Genomic DNA, 20,547 nt, shown 5'->3' on the forward strand with positions numbered 1-20,547 from the left:
CAGCTCTTGAGAGCAAGAGGAATACCACCAACTCCTTGCCCTTGAAAGCAACCAATTCCATCACGGCACCAACATTCATCCGAGAGGGACAGAAAAAGTCCAACCATCCTCCAACCAAACCAGAAGCTGGACAGCTAGCCATGGCCCGGGATTGGAAGATGCTAGTCGATATTGGCCAGCAACTAATCTTTCCACCTGAGATTGCAGCCACCACCCTTAGACCAGACTTGGTACTCTGGTCCCCTTCACTGAAGTCTGTTTACATCATAGAGCTCACAGTCCCGTGGGAGAATTCAGCTGAAGAGGCCTATGAGCGCAAGAAACTGCGCTACACAGAACTGGCAGCAGACGCTCAACAACAAGGATGGAAGGCAAAAGTCTATCCGGTTGAAGTGGGATGCAGAGGTTTCGTGGCTTCTTCCACCGTTAGGCTGCTGAAAGACCTTGGCATCCATGGACAGGCTCTGCGACAGACAATTAGATCACTCTCTGAAGCGGCCGAAAGAAGCAGCCAGTGGATATGGATCAAGCGGAAGGACCCTTGCTGGGCTCAAAGAACAGCAACATGACCCGCTCACTAATCCCCCCCCTACCCCCACTCCCACTTGAGAACCCAGGTCAGAACCCTCCAGGAGGAGGGTGAACAAGGTATGCGGTCTGCTCTAGGCCTGACTCAGGGAAGAGGACACCCCTGCCTTGCATAGTCCCGTGGGCTGCGCCATTTAAACAACCAGGCAATTCTCATGATTGGGCATGGGACACAAGCTCAGGCTTGATCACCCTGTAGCTGGCCGCCTTAGATGAGGGTGTCTAGTGTTGAAAAGGCCGAAACACCCCATGATTCAAAGGTACTCTACTGATGATGTGTCCCGAAATTTAACATCCTTCCCATGTCTGAGATACAGCTCCCATGCCACTCTCAACATCAAGGCAAACCTCATGTGCGTACCATCCATTGGCACAATGGACAGTATAACATCACGTCCCGTGTTTCATAATTCTGTGTTATGTAGGAGCACAATTATTTGTGTGACATTGCAGATATACAGTATGTCCGTTTAAGGTAAAGGTTTTCTGGTTATTATATATTATCTCATATGTCTGCTTGAAGGTCCTTCTACTCAAGAGGACCCTGACCCAGGTCCTTCTACTCAAGAGGACCCTGACCCAGGAGAAATATACTGTTATTTATTTATATTGAGAAATATACTGTTATTTATATTGAGAAATATACTGTGATTTATATTGAGAAATATACTGAGATATATACTGTGAACTTCTGTGGGCTATACTGCCAAATCAGCGGCGGCTGGTGAGTTTATTATTTGGTTATTTTTCTATTTTCTAAAGATGCCATTGAAAGTGTGAATTGTATGTTTATATTTAAAGGAGAATAAATCCATATTTTTGTTGCAATTCTACCTGGACTGGATATACGATTTTGTTGGTTTGAATATTTGGATGTGCGTCAAAACCCCTGTCTTGCCTGGACGTTGGTTACTAAATAGTTTGAAGCCACTACAGGCCAAATTGAGATATCTGCCTAACTCTACTCTCCTAACACTGCTGATTCACTGTGCATTATTGCCTATGCCATCAGCCTATCAGAATGCTTGTTACATTCCAAAATTACTATCTGCCCAAGTCATCTTTTTGACATAGGCATTGTTGACACTACCTACAAAGATGGCCCAGTGACCAGGTGACCAAGTAAAGCATGACTTAGGCAATTATGCTATGAGGCTAACGAAATAATAATTGCCACGTTGCTAAACGTCCGAGAAACACTGTGACTGGTGAAATGAGGTGTCAGCTAAGATGATTGAAAGATGTCTGGTGAATCAATTTAACCAGTCAGAGTGTTTCTCTTGGCGATTATTATTTGTAAAAACGAGTTACTACAAGGGGGGGGGGGCCCATTTTCAAGATCTCGCCTGGGGCCCAACAGACCCACAGGCCGGCCCTGCTCTAGACTCTACCATTCTCTGAAGAGAAAGTGATAAAAGATAATAGGAGAAGATATGTAATGGTTGACCCTATTACATTAACCATAGCTAAAGGTAATGAATCTTTTTTTAATTTCATACCTATTAGTTTACTCTAACGAATTAAAATGATTAACAAGCATAATGGCACAGAGAATGCAGAGATGTGTAGAAATGTCTACCTTGTCATGATTACAAAGATACCACTTGAACACACACACTGTGACACATTGGTCACACGCGCGGGCGCGCGAAACACACACACACACACACACACACAAAACACACAGTTTCAGATCTACTAACGGGTCTTCGTCGTCATCGTTGGCATCGCGAATCATAGCGAATCATAGCGCTACCTATGGCCGGAAAGGGCAGAACCTATGGCCGGAACCGGAAGGAAAATATGGTACCTACATCGGAATGCAATACAATGCAAATTACATCGGATATCGAAAAGCAATTCAAATTAGTACCCAGCACTCGAATGCAATACAATGCAAATTACACCGGATATCGAAAATCAATGCAAATGAGTACACCGACACTCGAATGGAATACACTCATGACCAAATGTAATACGCTGCTCTCAAATGTAATACACATGCTCAATGGAATACACTCGTGACCAAATGTAATACACATGCTCAATGGAATACACTCATGACCAAATGTAATACGCTGCGCTCAAATGTAATACACATTGATTTTATTTTGGCACAAATATGCCATATTTTTGCATTTTATTTAGTGTTACACGTGTATTGCATTCAGCGCGGTGCACGAACAATGGGTCGCAGGCGCCTGGCAGCCGCTCGCCTTTTTCAGCCGTCAGTTGACGCCCAGAGAGAGCAAATACAGCGCGTTCGACAGGGAGCTCCTTGGCCTCTGGTTGGCAGTCCGCCACTTCCGGTTCCTGCTGGAAGGCCGTGAGTTCACGGCGTTCGTGGATCACAAACCCCTCACGTTCTCCATGTCCAAGGTAGCCGAGCCTTGGTCTGCCCGCCAGCAACGCCAGCTCTCGTACATATCTGAGTACACCACAGACATCCAACACATCGCTGGCAAGTCCAACGTGGTCGCGGACTGTCTCTCCAGAGCAGTTGTCGGGGCCGTTCAACTGGCTCTCGACTACGTCCGCATGAGTGCGGACCAGGGGCCTGATTTATAGAAAGTACTCAGATCAAATGTTGATCTTACCCGTGTCGTACGTAGAAAACCACGTCAACGTAGTGATTTATACAATTTCAACGTGAGTCAATTTGACCGTGGAAACGATCATAGCTCTACGTCGAGTATTGACCTTGCGTACGCACATTACCTACTGGTTATGCGTAGTTATTACAGGCACGTGAGCCGCACTGCCTACTGTAATTCATGCAAGTGGCTCGTAATAAAATTAACGATGTTGTTATCAGCCGAGAAAATGAGTTTAATTCAAGATTTAAAAGGAACTGATGTTTATGATTGTATTTCAGTCTTCCTTTATATCCCTCCGGAGCTGTCTATCTCCCCTTCAACATGCCTAGTGCGTTCCACAACGGACCTTGCCCGGCCACTCGCTAAATTATACTGGATTTTCTCCGGTGTCTGGGAGTTCGCAAAGGGAGTGAGCAGCCATATAAGAATAAGACCACCTGATAAGAATAAGACCATTATATTATTACAGTATAAGCAGCACTCGAGTTGAGCATCCCCCCAGAAATAAAAACAGTCAAAATCGTCCCCCTCTTTCCATACTTTATGTAATTTTATCAATGAACGTGGAATTACTGCTATTTCAAGGTGCGAGGGGGCACGCACACATGCAATGACATTTTTACCAAGTTACTGACACTGAAGTCACTGACGCTGAGGGGATGCTAAAGTTGTCCTCATATGATAAAATCCACCACCTCCCCTGATTTTCTTTTACAACTTGAGTACTGAGTATAAGCATGTGCCTGGTTAGTTGTCATGATCAAACGTTACAAATGCAACTTACCGAGAAGCCACCCTTCTCTGCCCTCTCCCGCTTCCAGACGAACGTCTACCCTATATTATAACACTTGTCTTGATTGAGCCGCTATCACAGGGCGTTAATACAAACCTCATTCACCTGCGTTCATTTTACCTGCGTTGGTATTTATAGAAGGAAGCACGTACGCAACTTTAAACCATCGCAGCCCGTTTTATAAATAATGCTTACGTCCGTTTAGAAAAATGTGCTTACGTGAAAGTCAAAGATGACGTTCAAGTACTTTTTTATAAATGAGGCCCCAGGCCTCCGACCACGGGGTCCAGACCCTCAAGAACGCAGACACAGGACTACGCTTGGAGGATGTCGCAGTCGGTGACTCAGGCGCAAAACTGCTGTGCGACTTTTCTACGGGCCAGCCGCGGCCGCTGGTCCCTGTGAACTGGCGCCGGCCCGTTTTTGAGGCTGTACACAACCTCTCCCACCCCGGCAGGAAACCATCCGTGAAATTAGTTTCTGAGAAGTTCGTATGGCAGGGACTCAAGAAGGAGGTAAGGGGCTGGGTCGACACGTGCGTGGCCTGTCAACGCGCCAAAGTACACCGCCATACCAGAGCCCCTTTTGAGCCCTTCACTGTTCCTGAGAGGAGGTTTGACCACGTCAACGTCGACCTTGTGGGACCACTGCCCGCCTCTCACGGCTTCACCTACCTTTTCACCATGGTGGACAGGACGACCCGCTGGCCCGAAGCCGTGGCTCGCAGTTTACCTCGGAACTGTGGAAGCTGTAGCTGGTGGTTTGGGGGTAAAGCTGCACCGCACTACTGCCTATCACCCCCAGGCTAACGGTTTGTGCGAGCGTTTCCACCGCTCAATGAAGGCGGCCCTACGCGCGAGTTTGACGGACGGCAACTGGGTGGACAAACTTCCGTGGGTCATGCTCGGCCTCAGATGTGCCCCCAAAGAGGACTTGCAGTCCTCGTCTGCCGAACTCGTATACGGCCAGACCCTACGAGTCCCCAGGGATTTCATCCCGGATGCCACTGTCCCCTGGTCTGCAGCCAGGCAGCGCTCCTCCCTGCTGGAGGCCCGCTGAGGTGTTCGCACCCGTCCCCACATCACAGCACGGTACCCCTGCTTTCCGGGTCCCCCCCCGAGCTGCGCTCGACAGACTTTGTCTTCATTCGCCACGACACCCACCGCGGCCCCCTACGCCCCCCTTACGATGGCCCGTTCAAGGTCCTACAACACGGGGACAAGAACCTGGTAGTGGACGTTGGTGGTAGACACGAGACTGTCTCCATTGATAGGATCAAGTCCGCTCACGTGGACGTTTCCCGGCCATTGGAACTGGCTCAGCCCCCACGTCGTGGCCGCCCCCCCATGCCCCACCCCCCTGCACCTGCCCCTGCCCCGCCTCCCCTGCCCCTGCCCCTGCTCTTGGCACTACAACATATAGATACATGTTTGTCTTGTAGCCAGTGGCTTTTGATTAGAAAATGTCGCCTCCTCAAGCTCCGGTTGTAACTTCTAGCGGAGCCCCCCCGTCTACTCTCGTCCGCTAGAAGCTGTTTGTGTGAATGGTCTGGCTAACTTGTAACGTCAGCTGGCTCACTATGAATTGCGTGATCAATGTTCCCATTTGCTATTAATATTGGTCTTAGTGGCCACTTGGTCTAGATTCTATTGAGATAAATTCCTGTAATTGGCATGTGTATGTAAAGAGGTAAACCTTGATAACTTTTGAACCATACATGATAGAACCATGGGGTTTGGACCATTGCTTTTCTCATACAATTCTCTATGTGATACTACAGGATATTACAGGATTTCCTGTAATCTAAAGTGAAAGCAAAATTATATGTGTGAACACCCTACACGGTCTCAGCATGTCTCCAGAGCATGGAACCAACCAGAGAGACTGGTGGGACTGGTCAAACTGGTGGAACTACTGATTTTGACTTGTCAGGTGATGGTCTCACCTGTCCACGTATCTCTTAACATGTGTGTGACGAGCATGTTGAATGGTTGCCATGGTTTCATCATGTGTGTGATGAGCATGTTGAATGGTTGCCATGGTTTCCCCACCAGCAAACAACAAACAAACTTTTCATTCCAGAGGATTTTAAGCAATGCATTTCTATTCCAAATGTATTATTTTATTTCAAAATACTATCTAATGCAGTTGTTCAATACAGTAGAACTCAATAATTGGCAAGCCAATAATGTACTTCAGGCTTAATGAAGAATCACTTACAGAAATACATTTGTTCACATAGACCTTTAAATTATAAATATTTGTTATATTAATGTATTATTGATTCATGTATTATTGATTGTAGATTATTTTCAGCAGTCAACACGAGGTCAAGGAATGAGTTTAATTTAAACACCACAATGTTAACCCTAACCCTAACACCACAATGTTAACCCTAACCCTAACACCACAATGTTAACCCTAACCCTAACACCACAATGTTAACCCTAACCCTAAACACCACAATGTTAACCCTAACCATAAACACCACGATGTTAACCCTAACCCTAACACCACAATGTTAACCCTAACCATAAACACCACGATGTTAACCCTAACCCTAACACCACAATGTTAACCCTAACCCTAACATCACAATGTTAACCCTAACCCTAACACCACAATGTTAACCCTAACCCTAACACCACAATGTTAACCCTAACCATAAACACCACGATGTTAACCCTAACCCTAACACCACAATGTTAACCCTAACCATAAACACCACGATGTTAACCCTAACCATAAACACCACGATGTTAACCCTAACCCTAACACCACAATGTTAACCCTAACCATAAACACCACGATGTTAACCCTAACCCTAACACCACAATGTTAACCCTAACCCTAACACCACAATGTTAACCCTAACCCTAACATCACAATGTTAACCCTAACCCTAACACCACAATGTTAACCCTAACCCTAACCCTAACACCACAATGTTAACCCTAACCCTAACATCACAATGTTAACCCTAACCCTAACACCACAATGTTAACCCTAACCCTAACCCTAACACCACAATGTTAACCCTAACCCTAAACACCACAATGGGATTTAAATCAGTTCCAGTGTGTTCAAAACAGCATAACCACTGACTCTGTGTCCATGTCAAGAAGAGGGTATTTTCTATTTGTCCTTTAACGACAAATTAAAAAACTGCGCAATGGATAAAAAAGGCACGACTTGGCAGAGGTTTTCACAGTGTTGTAAATATGTTATAATAATGTACCATGTAATAACCATGTAATAGCCATGTAATAGCAGTATAACAACGAATTGTTGTGGTAAAACATCGGCCAACTAAGATAAGAAACTGCGAGGCACTTTAGATGATAAAGAAAAGAGACGTTATTCACAGTTCCATCGCAGTGTCATAAGTTGTCAAGAAAGCACAGCTATTCTTTCAAGTCGACCAGTGTTGGAATGAAGTATCTGAATGCTACATGTGTCTGTGTCACGTTCTAATGCTTTGGTCCTCATGTCGGGATCTGATGTAATGTTCTGACTTTTCTTTCGAAAAATGTGAATACATTTCCGCGTTGTTGAAAATCAATGACACATCGCTAGTCAACTAACACAGCTTGTTTTGTGAGCCTGCTAACAGTAGTGTTCTAGTTAACTAGGTTGCAGTGGGGATTACTCACCTAATCCATTGCGTTGTTGCAGTAGTTTGGCTCGACTAGCGAGTTTGTGTCGTGATTCTCAACAATGTTGAAACTTAGTTCTGTGTTTCAAAAGAAACAGAACATTTTGATCGGTTGCCATTATGCGGACCAAATTATCAGACTGTGTATAAATATATATAGACAGACAGTTACTGCAGTGACCTGGTAAAACTTTCCTGGTAAAACACATTCCTGATATAAAAATGTTCTGTATTCCTACAACACATCTTTGGTACTGAGCAGCTATGCCGTTTTCCAATGTGGCCAATCAGACGCCTGGCATGACTGGAGGAGCCTGATTGGTGGAGTGATCGAAAGTTCTGTTCTGGATCCATCACCCGGCCGTCCGTCCATCCAATCACAGTCCTCTTCACGTCCCGCCATCCTGGCAGGCAGAGAGAGTAGGCGGGACCTTGACCTGGACCGTCCTATCGTCTGTCACCCCCTTCCTCTCATTGATCCGTGAGGGTGTCAGTCTCCTCCGGCGAGGCTACAAAGAAGCAGACCTGGGGGCTGGGAGGGGGGGTTGGAGGGCGGAGGGGGGAGGGGGTGGTGGTGGTGGTGGAGGTGTTGGTGGGGAGGTCCCAGTAGTGGCTGTGGAGGTCCAGGGTGGAGAGAGCCAGGGGTCTGTCTCTGTCCAGGGTGGGGGGCGCCAGGTGTCTGTCCAGGGGGAGGGGCAGGCTCATACACTTCCTCAACGGCACCGCCCTGTAAAACCAAGCTAGAGGAGTCACACAGGGAGATTTAGAAGGAAATAGCAGATCTAGGCAAGGCAAGGCAAGTTAATTTGTATAGCACATTTCATACAACAGGGGCAATTCAAGTGCTTTACATACATGATTTAAAAATACAGCAAGAGGAGCATAGTAAGAAAATAAAAATTACAATGAATAAAAGCAAATATAAGAAGTAAATAGATAAAACATTTAATAAGACAATAGTTAATGGATAAAACACATCTAGAAGGTAGCAGATCTAGAAGGTAACAGATCTAGAAGGTAACAGATCTAGAAGGTAACAGCAGATCTAGAAGGTAGCAGATCTAGAAGGTAACAGATCTAGAAGGTAACAGATCTAGAAGGTAACAGATCTAGAAGGTAACAGATCTAGAAGGTAACAGATGTAGAAGGTAGCAGATCTAGAAGGTAACAGATCTAGAAGGTAACAGATCTAGAAGGTAATAGCAGACAAAGAAATAGCCAAGGAAAATCTACCCTTGTCTGTCTCTTTTTTACCGTTCATGCATTTCTGGAGAATAAAGACACCAAATGTTGACAATGTGGGCGACTTTATTCCCCCTCGGCACTGAATGGGTTAGATTAGATAATGAGATATCGCTTACAAGACATGTTGGAGGCTGCGTTCGTAAATTCGCTCTGGAAATCTGATCAGCACTCTTGTCCAATCAAATTACTTTAGGTCCCTTTATGACATTGAACTCAGTGTGCGCTCCGGCGCTCTCGGAGTGAATTTACGAACGCAGCCGGGCTGTTTTCACAGACGGACAGTGTAAAGATGCGCTGGGCGTCTCACCTGCGGGGGGCTGTGGTGGCCCCAACCCTCCAGACCCCCCGGTACACGTCCCCCGCCACGCCACACAGCCAGCGCACGTCTGCCGGGACCTCTGGGATCCACTCCACAAACCTTGAACACACAGGGGGGGGGGGGGTTATTTACCTGAACACACAGGGGGGTGGTTTATTTACCTGAACACACAGGGGGGGGTGGTTTATTTACCCCTGGTCCTGACCCTGGTCTCTAACAGACTATATTACAACCACGCTGCACTAGAGGGCGCTGTAGGAGATCTTTACGACCACTAAGGAGATCTATAGATCTTTTCAACCACACTGCACTAGGGGGGGCTAAAGGAGACCTACCTACCTAATAGGGCTGCACGATATATCGTTATCGTATCGTCATCGCGATGTTCGCATGCGCAATATGAATATTGTGAAAGGCAACAATATTGACGATATAAAACTCCCCCAGCATGTACAGCTCAGTCAATCAAAACATACGTTTTTACGCTTTCCCTAAACGTACAGCCAACCACAAACCTCATTTCATGGTTTCCTTAGATCGACAGCAATGCCAACCAATAAGCGAGCTTGGCCGTGAGCGAGGCAAAAAACGTGCTGCTGTCACGCAACAGTGACACACAGCGGCGCGAAAACAAAATAAATATGAATGTCCTTGACAACACGATTGCAAATCTTATACCTAAAAATAAGTCCACCTCCATTGTTTGGAGATATTTTGGATTCAGGAAGGAGGACGTGAACCAGAACGATGTCTAATGTAGGTCGTGCCTCCGCATAGTCGGGACGAAGAATGGAAACACAACCAACCTTTTTCACCACCTTGAGAAAAACCACAGACCACTGTACGAGGAGAGCCAAGCACGAAGAGAGACAGCGGGACCAAGCACATCCTCCCGGGTCAAGCAAGGTCGGGTTGACGATGCACAATTACAACGCCATACGAGAGGACGTCATACCGACACAAAGAGATCACAAACGCCATAACGTACCATATTGCAAAAGATATGCTTCCCGTTTATTCCGTCGAAAAAGAGGGGTTCCACAAAATGATTCGGACCCTAGACAAACGCTACAAAATACCGTCTCGGAACCATTTTAGTCAGGTGGCCATTCCGCAACTGTTTAATGAGACGAAGATGCGCGTTGGTGCCGAGATCCATAGTGCTGATTATTTTGCACTTTTCCACGTCCATTTGGTATTATGCTGTTAGTTTTTTTGAAGATTGCTTATTTTTCATTGTTTCTACATTTAAAACTAGTAATATCGTACTAATATCGATATCGAGATATCTGGCATAAATATCGTGATATGCATTTTCGTCCATATCGTGCAGCCCTACTACCTACCTACCTAGCTACCTACCTACCTACCTACCTACCTATCTATCTATCTCTTCTACTGCGACTATGTGGGGGGGTGGTATGTTTATGGGGGTGGTACGGTGTGTGTGGGGGGGGTGGTATGTTGAGGGGGTGTGGTTTAGGGGGCGTGGTCAGTATGTTTAGGGGGAGTGGTCAGTATGTTTAGGAGGTGTGGTCAGTATGTTTAGGGGCGTGATCTCTTACCTTTGGGCAGCAGAGTAGGGTTAGGTGTGGTAGAGGGTGTGGTCTAGGGGGTAGGGGGGGTCTAGGGGGTAGGGGCGTGGTCTAGGGGGTAGGGGGTGTGGTCTAGGGAGTAGGGGCATGGTCTATGTGGTAGGGGGCGTGGTCTAGGGGGTAGGGGCGTGGTCTAGGGGGTAGGGGTGTGGTCTAGGGGGTAGGAGCGTGGTCTAGGGGGTAGGGGCGTGGCCTAACCTCTGGGCAGCAGAGCAGGCGGAGGCCAGCGGCAGGGTGCAGGGCAGCATCATGAACGACGCCACGCGGACAGGAAGTAGCTCCGTCACCTTGGCAACCAGGCCGGGTTTGCCCTTGCACGCCTCGCACAGCACTGGAGACACACACACACACACACACACACACAACCACACACCACACACACACACACACACACGTCATCACCACGGCAACACAGCACTGCAGACAACACCACAACACACCTAAACACACCCTAACACACAACAGCCACACGTTGTCATCGCTACGGCAACACGGCACTGGCCCAGACAACAACACCACGACCACACGTTGTCATAGTAACACAGTAAACAAAACAGTCATCAGGAAGAGATGACCCTGAGACGACCTCTGACCTCTCCTGATGGGCGTGGGCAGGGTGTGGACCATCCTCTCATCCAGCCAGTAGTGTCTCTTCCTCAGGAGGCGGAGCCTCCGCAGCAGCCAGTCCCTGCTGGTCTCCATGGCGACCGGCCGGGGGCAGCAGCAGGAAGGGGGAGGGGCCTCCTCCGCGGGGGCGGGGCCAGCGGTCGGACTCTCCAGCGTCAGCAGATCTGACGTCACAGAACAGAACGTCAAGACGTCACCGCGGTGATAGTAGCCATGGCAACGGTGAACACCGCTAGCAAAAACACACGTTTACACCCAGGATGTGAACTAGGATGTTGAGGGCACCTGAGTCTGCGGAGGTGAGGAGATCATTGATGACTTTGACCAGGGCTGTTTTGGTGCTGTGATGTGGGCGGAAACCAGATTGAAAGGGTTCATACAGTTTGTTGGTCTGGAGGTGGGAGTGAAGTTGGACAGAGACAGCACGCTCGAGGGTTTTGGAGAATAATGGTAGGTTGGAGATGGGGCGGTAGTTGGAGAGCTTGGCTGGGTCAAGAGTGGGCTTTTTGAGAATGGGGGTGACAGCGGCGAGTTTGTATATTGAGGGAACGTGGCCTTGGGATAGTGACTGATTGAAGAGGGCAGTGAGGTGGGGGATGAGGGCAGGGAGGCAGGCCTTGGTCAGGGTGGTAGGGAGGGGGTCGAGGGAGCAGGTGGTTGTTTTGGAGGCGGTGATGATAGTAGTGATGAGGGAGGAATCAACAGGGGAGAAAGTAGTGAGAGTAGTAGGGGGGGGGGGGGTAATCAGCAGGGGGGGAAGATGACAGCAGAGGGGGCGGGGGTGGAGGAGGTGGTGAAGGAGACAGTGATGGTTTTCAAGGGGGCCAGTGAGTCAAGGGAGTCAGAGAGAATGGAGTTGAGCATGGTGGCATAGTCTTCCGGGTTGGTGGGAGTGGAGTCAGTGGGGAGGGCAGAGGATATGGACTGAGATAGAGTGAGTGGGTTGACAGATTTTATGTTACGAAAAGAGATGGTGCGTTTGATGGGGTGGCGCGGTAGGGGCAGGGGGGCAGAGAAGACGATGCAGTGGTGGTCAGAGAGTGGGAATGGAAGAGGGTGGGGGTTGGATATGGGTAGGGAGGCAGAGCAGACAAGGTCGAGTGTGTGGCCTGGGTGGGGAAGTTGATGTGCTGGGTGAGGTGGAAACAATCAAGGAGAGAGAGGAAGTCAGAGGTGCGGTTGGAGTTGGGTTGGTCGACATGGATATTAAAGTCACCAGTGAGTAAGAGACGGGTAGAAAGGGAAGAGGCAATGGTGAGGAGTTCAGAGAGATCAGACATTAAAGAGGGGTGTGGCTTCGGTGGACGGTAGAGTAGGAGTGCAGTTATGGAGTTGGGGAGTGAAAAGGCGAGGTATTCGAAGGATGACATGGGTGGGAGGTTGAGGTCCAATACAGTGACAGTTAGGGTGTGTTTGTGGAGAGGAGCGAGACCACCCCCTCGCTTAGAGAGGCGGGGTTTAGCGATGTAGGTGTAATTAGGGGGGGTGGCCTGGTTGAGTGAGTAGTAGTCTGAGGGTTGTTGCCAGGTTTCAGTGAGGAGAAGTATGTCCAGGTTATTATGCAACATGCACGATCAAAAGTCCTCTTGTGTGTGGGCAGAACTGACAACTCCCGACTCCGTGGATTGTGACGTGGATGGAATGTAGCCAATCAAGAAGCGAGCTGACTGACGCGTCTTCTTCTTTTCGTTCTTCGGTACTTTATTTGCCTTGTCGCACATGGCTGCCTCGTACAGGTCAGTCAGTGTACTAGGTTAGATCACGTTTGATCATGCGAGATTGCGGGATGAGACTCTAGACTGTCGTAGGACAGATCTTTGTATGTGGTGTGCTGTATTGGGAATATCGGAGCACACCACACACAATACTATCAAAACTGTTCAATCGATGATTTTTTATCATCATGTGTGGGGGTCTCTCTCAGATAAAAAATCTGTTAAGATTTAGAAAATCTTTGTGTGTACCAGGCTTAACATCAGCGCCCGCTGCCACTGTCAAAGACAGCGTGGTACTCACTGTTCTCTTGTCAACATGGTACTCACTGTCCTCCTGTCTGTCAACATGGTACTCACTGTTCTCCTGTCTGTCAACATGGTACTCACTGTTCTCCTGTCTGTCAACATGGTACTCACTGTTCTGCTGTCTGTCAACATGGTACTCACTGTTCTCCTGTCTGTCAACATGGTACTCACTGTTCTCCTGTCTGTCAACATGGTACTCACTGTTCTCCTGTCTGTCAACATGGTACTCACTGTTCTCCTGTCTGTCAACATGGTACTCACTGTTCTGCTGTCTGTCAACATGGTACTCACTGTTCTGCTGTCTGTCAACATGGTACTCACTGGTCTGCTGTCTGTCAACATGGTACTCACTGTTCTCCTGTCCGTCAACATGGTACTCACTGTTCTGCTGTCTGTCAACATGGTACTCACTGTTCTGCTGTCTGTCAACATGGTACTCACTGTTCTCCTGTCTGTCAACATGGTACTCACTGTTCTCCTGTCAACATGGTACTCACTGTTCTCCTGTCTGTCAACATGGTACTCACTGTTCTCCTGTCTGTCAACATGGTACTCACTGTCCTCCTGTCTGTCAACATGGTACTCACTGTTCTCCTGTCAACATGGTACTCACTGTCCTCCTGTCTGTCAACATGGTACTCACTGTTCTCCTGTCTGTCAACATGGTACTCACTGTCCTCCTGTCTGTCAACATGGTACTCACTGTTCTCCTGTCTGTCAACATGGTACTCACTGTCCTCCTGTCTGTCAACATGGTACTCACTGTTCTGCTGTCTGTCAACATGGTACTCACTGTTCTGCTGTCTGTCAACATGGTACTCACTGTCCTGCTGTCTGTCAACATGGTACTCACTGTCCTGCTGTCTGTCAACATGGTACTCACTGTTCTGCTGTCTGTCAACATGGTACTCACTGTTCTGCTGTCTGTCAACATGGTACTCACTGTTCTCCTGTCTGTCAACATGGTACTCACTGTTCTCCTGTCTGTCAACATGGTACTCACTGTTCTCCTGTCTGTCAACATGGTACTCACTGTTCTCCTGTCTGTCAACATGGTACTCACTGTTCTCCTGTCTGTCAACATGGTACTCACTGTTCTCCTGTCTGTCAACATGGTACTCACTGTTCTCCTGTCTGTCAACATGGTACTCACTGTTCTGCTGTCTGTCAACATGGTACTCACTGTTCTCCTGTCTGTCAACATGGTACTCACTGTTCTCCTGTCTGTCAACATGGTACTCACTGTTCTCCTGTCTGTCAACATGGTACTCACTGTTCTGCTGTCTGTCAACATGGTACTCACTGTTCTCCTGTCTGTCAACATGGTACTCACTGTTCTCCTGTCTGTCAACATGGTACTCACTGTTCTCCTGTCTGTCAACATGGTACTCACTGTTCTGCTGTCTGTCAACATGGTACTCACTGTTCTCCTGTCTGTCAACATGGTACTCACTGTTCTGCTGTCTGTCAACATGGTACTCACTGTTCTCCTGTCTGTCAACATGGTACTCACTGTTCTCCTGTCTGTCAACATGGTACTCACTGTTCTCCTGTCTGTCAACATGGTACTCACTGTCCTCCTGTCTGTCAACATGGTACTCACTGTTCTGCTGTCTGTCAACATGGTACTCACTGTTCTCCTGTCTGTCAACATGGTACTCACTGTCCTCCTGTCTGTCAACATGGTACTCACTGTTCTCCTGTCTGTCAACATGGTACTCACTGTTCTGCTGTCTGTCAACATGGTACTCACTGTTCTCCTGTCTGTCAACATGGTACTCACTGTTCTCCTGTCTGTCAACATGGTACTCACTGTTCTGCTGTCTGTCGACATGGTACTCACTGTTCTCCTGTCTGTCATCATGGTACTCACTGTTCTCCTGTCTGTCAACATGGTACTCACTGTCCTCCTGTCTGTCAACATGGTACTCACTGTTCTCCTGTCTGTCAACATGGTACTCACTGTTCTCCTGTCTGTCAACATGGTACTCACTGTTCTGCTGTCTGTCAACATGGTACTCACTGTCCTCCTGTCTGTCAACATGGTACTCACTGTCCTCCTGTCTGTCAACATGGTACTCACTGTCCTCCTGTCTGTCAACATGGTACTCACTGTTCTGCTGTCTGTCAACATGGTACTCACTGTTCTCCTGTCTGTCAACATGGTACTCACTGTCCTCCTGTCTGTCAACATGGTACTCACTGTTTTGCTGTCTGTCAACATGGTACTCACTGTTCTCCTGTCTGTCAACATGGTACTCACTGTTCTCCTGTCTGTCAACATGGTACTCACTGTTCTCCTGTCTGTCAACATGGTACTCACTGTTCTCCTGTCAACATGGTACTCACTGTTCTCCTGTCTGTCAACATGGTACTCACTGTTCTGCTGTCTGTCAACATGGTACTCACTGTTCTGCTGTCTGTCAACATGGTACTCACTGTTCTCCTGTCTGTCAACATGGTACTCACTGTTCTCCTGTCTGTCAACATGGTACTCACTGTTCTCCTGTCTGTCAACATGGTACTCACTGTTCTCCTGTCTGTCAACATGGTACTCACTGTTCTCCTGTCTGTCAACATGGTACTCACTGTTCTCCTGTCTGTCAACATGGTACTCACTGTTCTGCTGTCTGTCAACATGGTACTCACTGTTCTCCTGTCTGTCAACATGGTACTCACTGTTCTGCTGTCTGTCAACATGGTACTCACTGTTCTCCTGTCTGTCAACATGGTACTCACTGTTCTCCTGTCTGTCAACATGGTACTCACTGTCCTCCTGTCTGTCAACATGGTACTCACTGTTCTCCTGTCTGTCAACATGGTACTCACTGTTCTGCTGTCTGTCAACATGGTACTCACTGTTCTGCTGTCTGTCAACATGGTACTCACTGTTCTCCTGTCTGTCAACATGGTACTCACTGTCCTCCTGTCTGTCAACATGGTACTCACTGTTCTCCTGTCTGTCAACATGATACTCACTGTTCTCCTGTCTGTCAACATGGTACTCACTGTTCTCCTGTCTGTCAACATGGTACTCACTGTTCTGCTGTCTGTCAACATGGTACTCACTGTTCTCCTGTCTGTCAACATGGTACTCACTGTCCTCCTGTCTGTCAACATGGTACTCACTGTTCTCCTGTCTGTCAACATGGTACTCACTGTTCTCCTGTCTGTCAACATGGTACTCACTGTTCTCCTGTCTGTCAACATGGTACTCACTGTTCTCCTGTCTGTCAACATGGTACTCACTGTTCTCCTGTCTGTCAACATGGTACTCACTGTTCTGCTGTCTGTCAACATGGTACTCACTGTCCTCCTGTCTGTCAACATGGTACTCACTGTTCTGCTGTCTGTCAACATGGTACTCACTGTTCTCCTGTCTGTCAACATGGTACTCACTGTTCTCCTGTCTGTCAACATGGTACTCACTGTTCTCCTGTCTGTCAACATGGTACTCACTGTTCTCCTGTCTGTCAACATGGTACTCACTGTTCTGCTGTCTGTCAACATGGTACTCACTGTTCTCCTGTCAACATGGTACTTACTGTTCTCCTGTCAACATGGTACTCACTGTTCTCCTGTCAACATGGTACTTACTGTTCTCCTGTCAACATAGTACTTACTGTTCTCCTGTCAACATGGTACTCACTGTTCTCCTGTCAACATGGTACTTACTGTTCTCCTGTCAACATGGTACTTACTGTTCTCCTGTCTGTCAACATGGTACTCACTGTTCTCCTGTCAACATGGTACTTACTGTTCTCCTGTCAACATGGTACTTACTGTTCTCCTGTCTGTCAACATGGTACTCACTGTTCTCCTGTCAACATGGTACTCACTGTTCTGTTGTCTGTCAACATGGTACTCACTGTTCTCCTGTCTGTCAACATGGTACTCACTGTTCTCCTGTCTGTCAACATGGTACTCACTGTTCTCCTGTCTGTCAACATGGTACTCACTGTTCTCCTGTCTGTCAACATGGTACTCACTGTTCTCCTGTCTGTCAACATGGTACTCACTGTTCTCCTGTCTGTCAACATGGTACTCACTGTTCTCCTGTCTGTCGACATGGTACTCACTGTCCTCCTGTCTGTCAACATGGTACTCACTGTTCTGCTGTCTGTCAACATGGTACTCACTGTTCTCCTGTCTGTCAACATGGTACTCACTGTTCTCCTGTCTGTCAACATGGTACTCACTGTTCTGCTGTCTGTCAACATGGTACTCACTGTTCTGCTGTCTGTCAACATGGTACTCACTGTTCTGCTGTCTGTCAACATGGTACTCACTGTTCTGCTGTCTGTCAACATGGTACTCACTGTTCTGCTGTCTGTCAACATGGTACTCACTGTTCTCCTGTCTGTCAACATGGTACTCACTGTTCTCCTGTCTGTCAACATGGTACTCACTGTTCTCCTGTCCGTCAACATGGTACTCACTGTTCTGCTGTCTGTCAACATGGTACTCACTGTTCTCCTGTCTGTCAACATGGTACTCACTGTTCTGCTGTCTGTCAACATGTTACTCACTGTTCTCCTGTCTGTCAACATGGTACTCACTGTTCTCCTGTCTGTCAACATGGTACTCACTGTTCTCCTGTCTGTCAACATGGTACTCACTGTTCTCCTGTCTGTCAACATGGTACTCACTGTTCTCCTGTCTGTCAACATGGTACTCACTGTTCTGCTGTCTGTCAACATGGTACTCACTGTTCTGCTGTCTGTCAACATGGTACTCACTGTTCTCCTGTCTGTCAACATGGTACTCACTGTTGGGCTGTCTGTCAACACGGTACTCACTGTTCTCCTGTCTGTCAACATGGTACTCACTGTTCTCCTGTCTGTCAACATGGTACTCACTGTTCTGCTGTCTGTCAACATGGTACTCACTGTTCTGCTGTCTGTCAACACGGTACTCACTGTTCTCCTGTCTGTCAACATGGTACTCACTGTTCTCCTGTCTGTCAACATGGTACTCACTGTTCTCCTGTCTGTCAACATGGTACTCACTGTCCTCCTGTCTGTCAACATGGTACTCACTGTTTTGCTGTCTGTCAACATGGTACTCACTGTTCTCCTGTCTGTCAACATGGTACTCACTGTTCTGCTGTCTGTCAACATGGTACTCACTGTTCTCCTGTCTGTCAACATGGTACTCACTGTTCTCCTGTCTGTCAACATGGTACTCACTGTTCTGCTGTCTGTCAACATGGTACTCACTGTTCTCCTGTCTGTCAACATGGTACTCACTGTTCTCCTGTCTGTCAACATGGTACTCACTGTCCTCCTGTCTGTCAACATGGTACTCACTGTTTTGCTGTCTGTCAACATGGTACTCACTGTTCTCCTGTCTGTCAACATGGTACTCACTGTTCTGCTGTCTGTCAACATGGTACTCACTGTTCTCCTGTCTGTCAACATGGTACTCACTGTTCTGCTGTCTGTCAACATGGTACTCACTGTTCTCCTGTCTGTCAACATGGTACTCACTGTTCTCCTGTCTGTCAACATGGTACTCACTGTTCTCCTGTCTGTCAACATGGTACTCACTGTTCTCCTGTCTGTCAACATGGTACTCACTGTTCTCCTGTCTGTCAACATGGTACTCACTGTTCTGCTGTCTGTCAACATTGTACTCACTGTTCTCCTGTCTGTCAACATGGTACTCACTGTTCTCCTGTCTGTCAACATGGTACTCACTGTTCTCCTGTCTGTCAACATGGTACTCACTGTTCTCCTGTCTGTCAACATGGTACTCACTGTTCTGCTGTCTGTCAATATGGTACTCACTGTTCTCCTGTCTGTCAACATGGTACTCACTGTTCTCCTGTCTGTCAACATGGTACTCACTGTTCTCCTGTCTGTCAACATGGTACTCACTGTTCTCCTGTCTGTCAACATGGTACTCACTGTTCTCCTGTCTGTCAACATGGTACTTACTGTTCTCCTGTCTGTCAACATGGTACTTACTGTTCTCCTGTCTGTCAACATGGTACTTACTGTTCTCCTGTCTGTCAACATGGTACTCACTGTCCTCCTGTCTGTCAACATGGTACTTACTGTTCTCCTGTCTGTCAACATGGTACTTACTGTTCTCCTGTCTGTCAACATGGTACTCACTGTTCTCCTGTCTGTCAACATGGTACTCACTGTTCTGCTGTCTGTCAACATGGTACTCACTGTTCTCCTGTCTGTCAACATGGTACTCACTGTTCTCCTGTCTGTCAACATGGTACTCACTGTTCTCCTGTCTGTCAACATGGTACTCACTGTTCTGCTGTCTGTCAACATGGTACTCACTGTTCTGCTGTCTGTCAACATGGTACTCACTGTTCTCCTGTCTGTCAACATGGTACTCACTGTTCTCCTGTCTGTCAACATGGTACTCACTGTTCTCCTGTCTGTCAACATGGTACTCACTGTTCTGCTGTCTGTCAACATGGTACTCACTGTTCTCCTGTCTGTCAACATGGTACTCACTGTTCTCCTGTCTGTCAACATGGTACTCACTGTTCTGCTGTCTGTCAACATGGTACTCACTGTTCTCCTGTCTGTCAACATGGTACTCACTGTTCTCCTGTCTGTCAACATGGTACTCACTGTTCTCCTGTCTGTCAACATGGTACTCACTGTTCTCCTGTCTGTCAACATGGTACTCACTGTTCTCCTGTCTGTCAACATGGTACTCACTGTTCTGCTGTCTGTCAACATGGTACTCACTGTTCTCCTGTCTGTCAACATGGTACTCACTGTTCTCCTGTCTGTCAACATGGTACTCACTGTTCTGCTGTCTGTCAACATGGTACTCACTGTTCTGCTGTCTGTCAACATGGTACTCACTGTTCTGCTGTCTGTCAACATGGTACTCACTGTTCTCTTGTCTGTCAACATGGTACTCACTGTTCTCCTGTCTGTCAACATGGTACTCACTGTTCTGCTGTCTGTCAACATGGTACTCACTGTTCTCCTGTCTGTCAACATGGTACTCACTGTTCTGCTGTCTGTCAACATGGTACTCACTGTTCTCCTGTCTGTCAACATGGTACTCACTGTTCTCCTGTCTGTCAACATGGTACTCACTGTCCTCCTGTCTGTCAACATGGTACTC

General features: G+C 47.5%; 1 protein-coding gene across 2 annotated transcripts in view; it reads right to left on the minus strand.

The window, feature by feature from the left end:
- Positions 1-6,914: 6,914 nt before the first annotated feature.
- The window catches only part of LOC308163712 (patatin-like phospholipase domain-containing protein 2), a 31,720-nt gene continuing 18,087 nt past the window's right edge, over positions 6,915-20,547 (minus strand). Inside the window, exons 6-9 of one of the 2 annotated variants that reach the window (XM_080537901.1) lie at positions 11,386-11,583; positions 10,991-11,123; positions 9,186-9,296; positions 6,915-8,373 (exon numbers count right to left, since the gene is read on the minus strand). In XM_080537901.1, the coding sequence (XP_080394027.1) occupies positions 8,124-8,373; positions 9,186-9,296; positions 10,991-11,123; positions 11,386-11,583 (692 nt within the window). In that variant the 3' untranslated portion in view covers positions 6,915-8,123. The remainder of the gene's footprint in view (positions 8,374-9,185; positions 9,297-10,990; positions 11,124-11,385; positions 11,584-20,547) is intronic. The other variant, XM_080537900.1, reaches the window with a different exon arrangement.

Source organism: Nansenia antarctica, assembly GCF_963989245.1.
Source record: "Nansenia antarctica genome assembly, chromosome: 8".
NCBI classification, from domain to species: Eukaryota; Metazoa; Chordata; class Actinopteri; order Argentiniformes; family Microstomatidae; genus Nansenia; species Nansenia antarctica.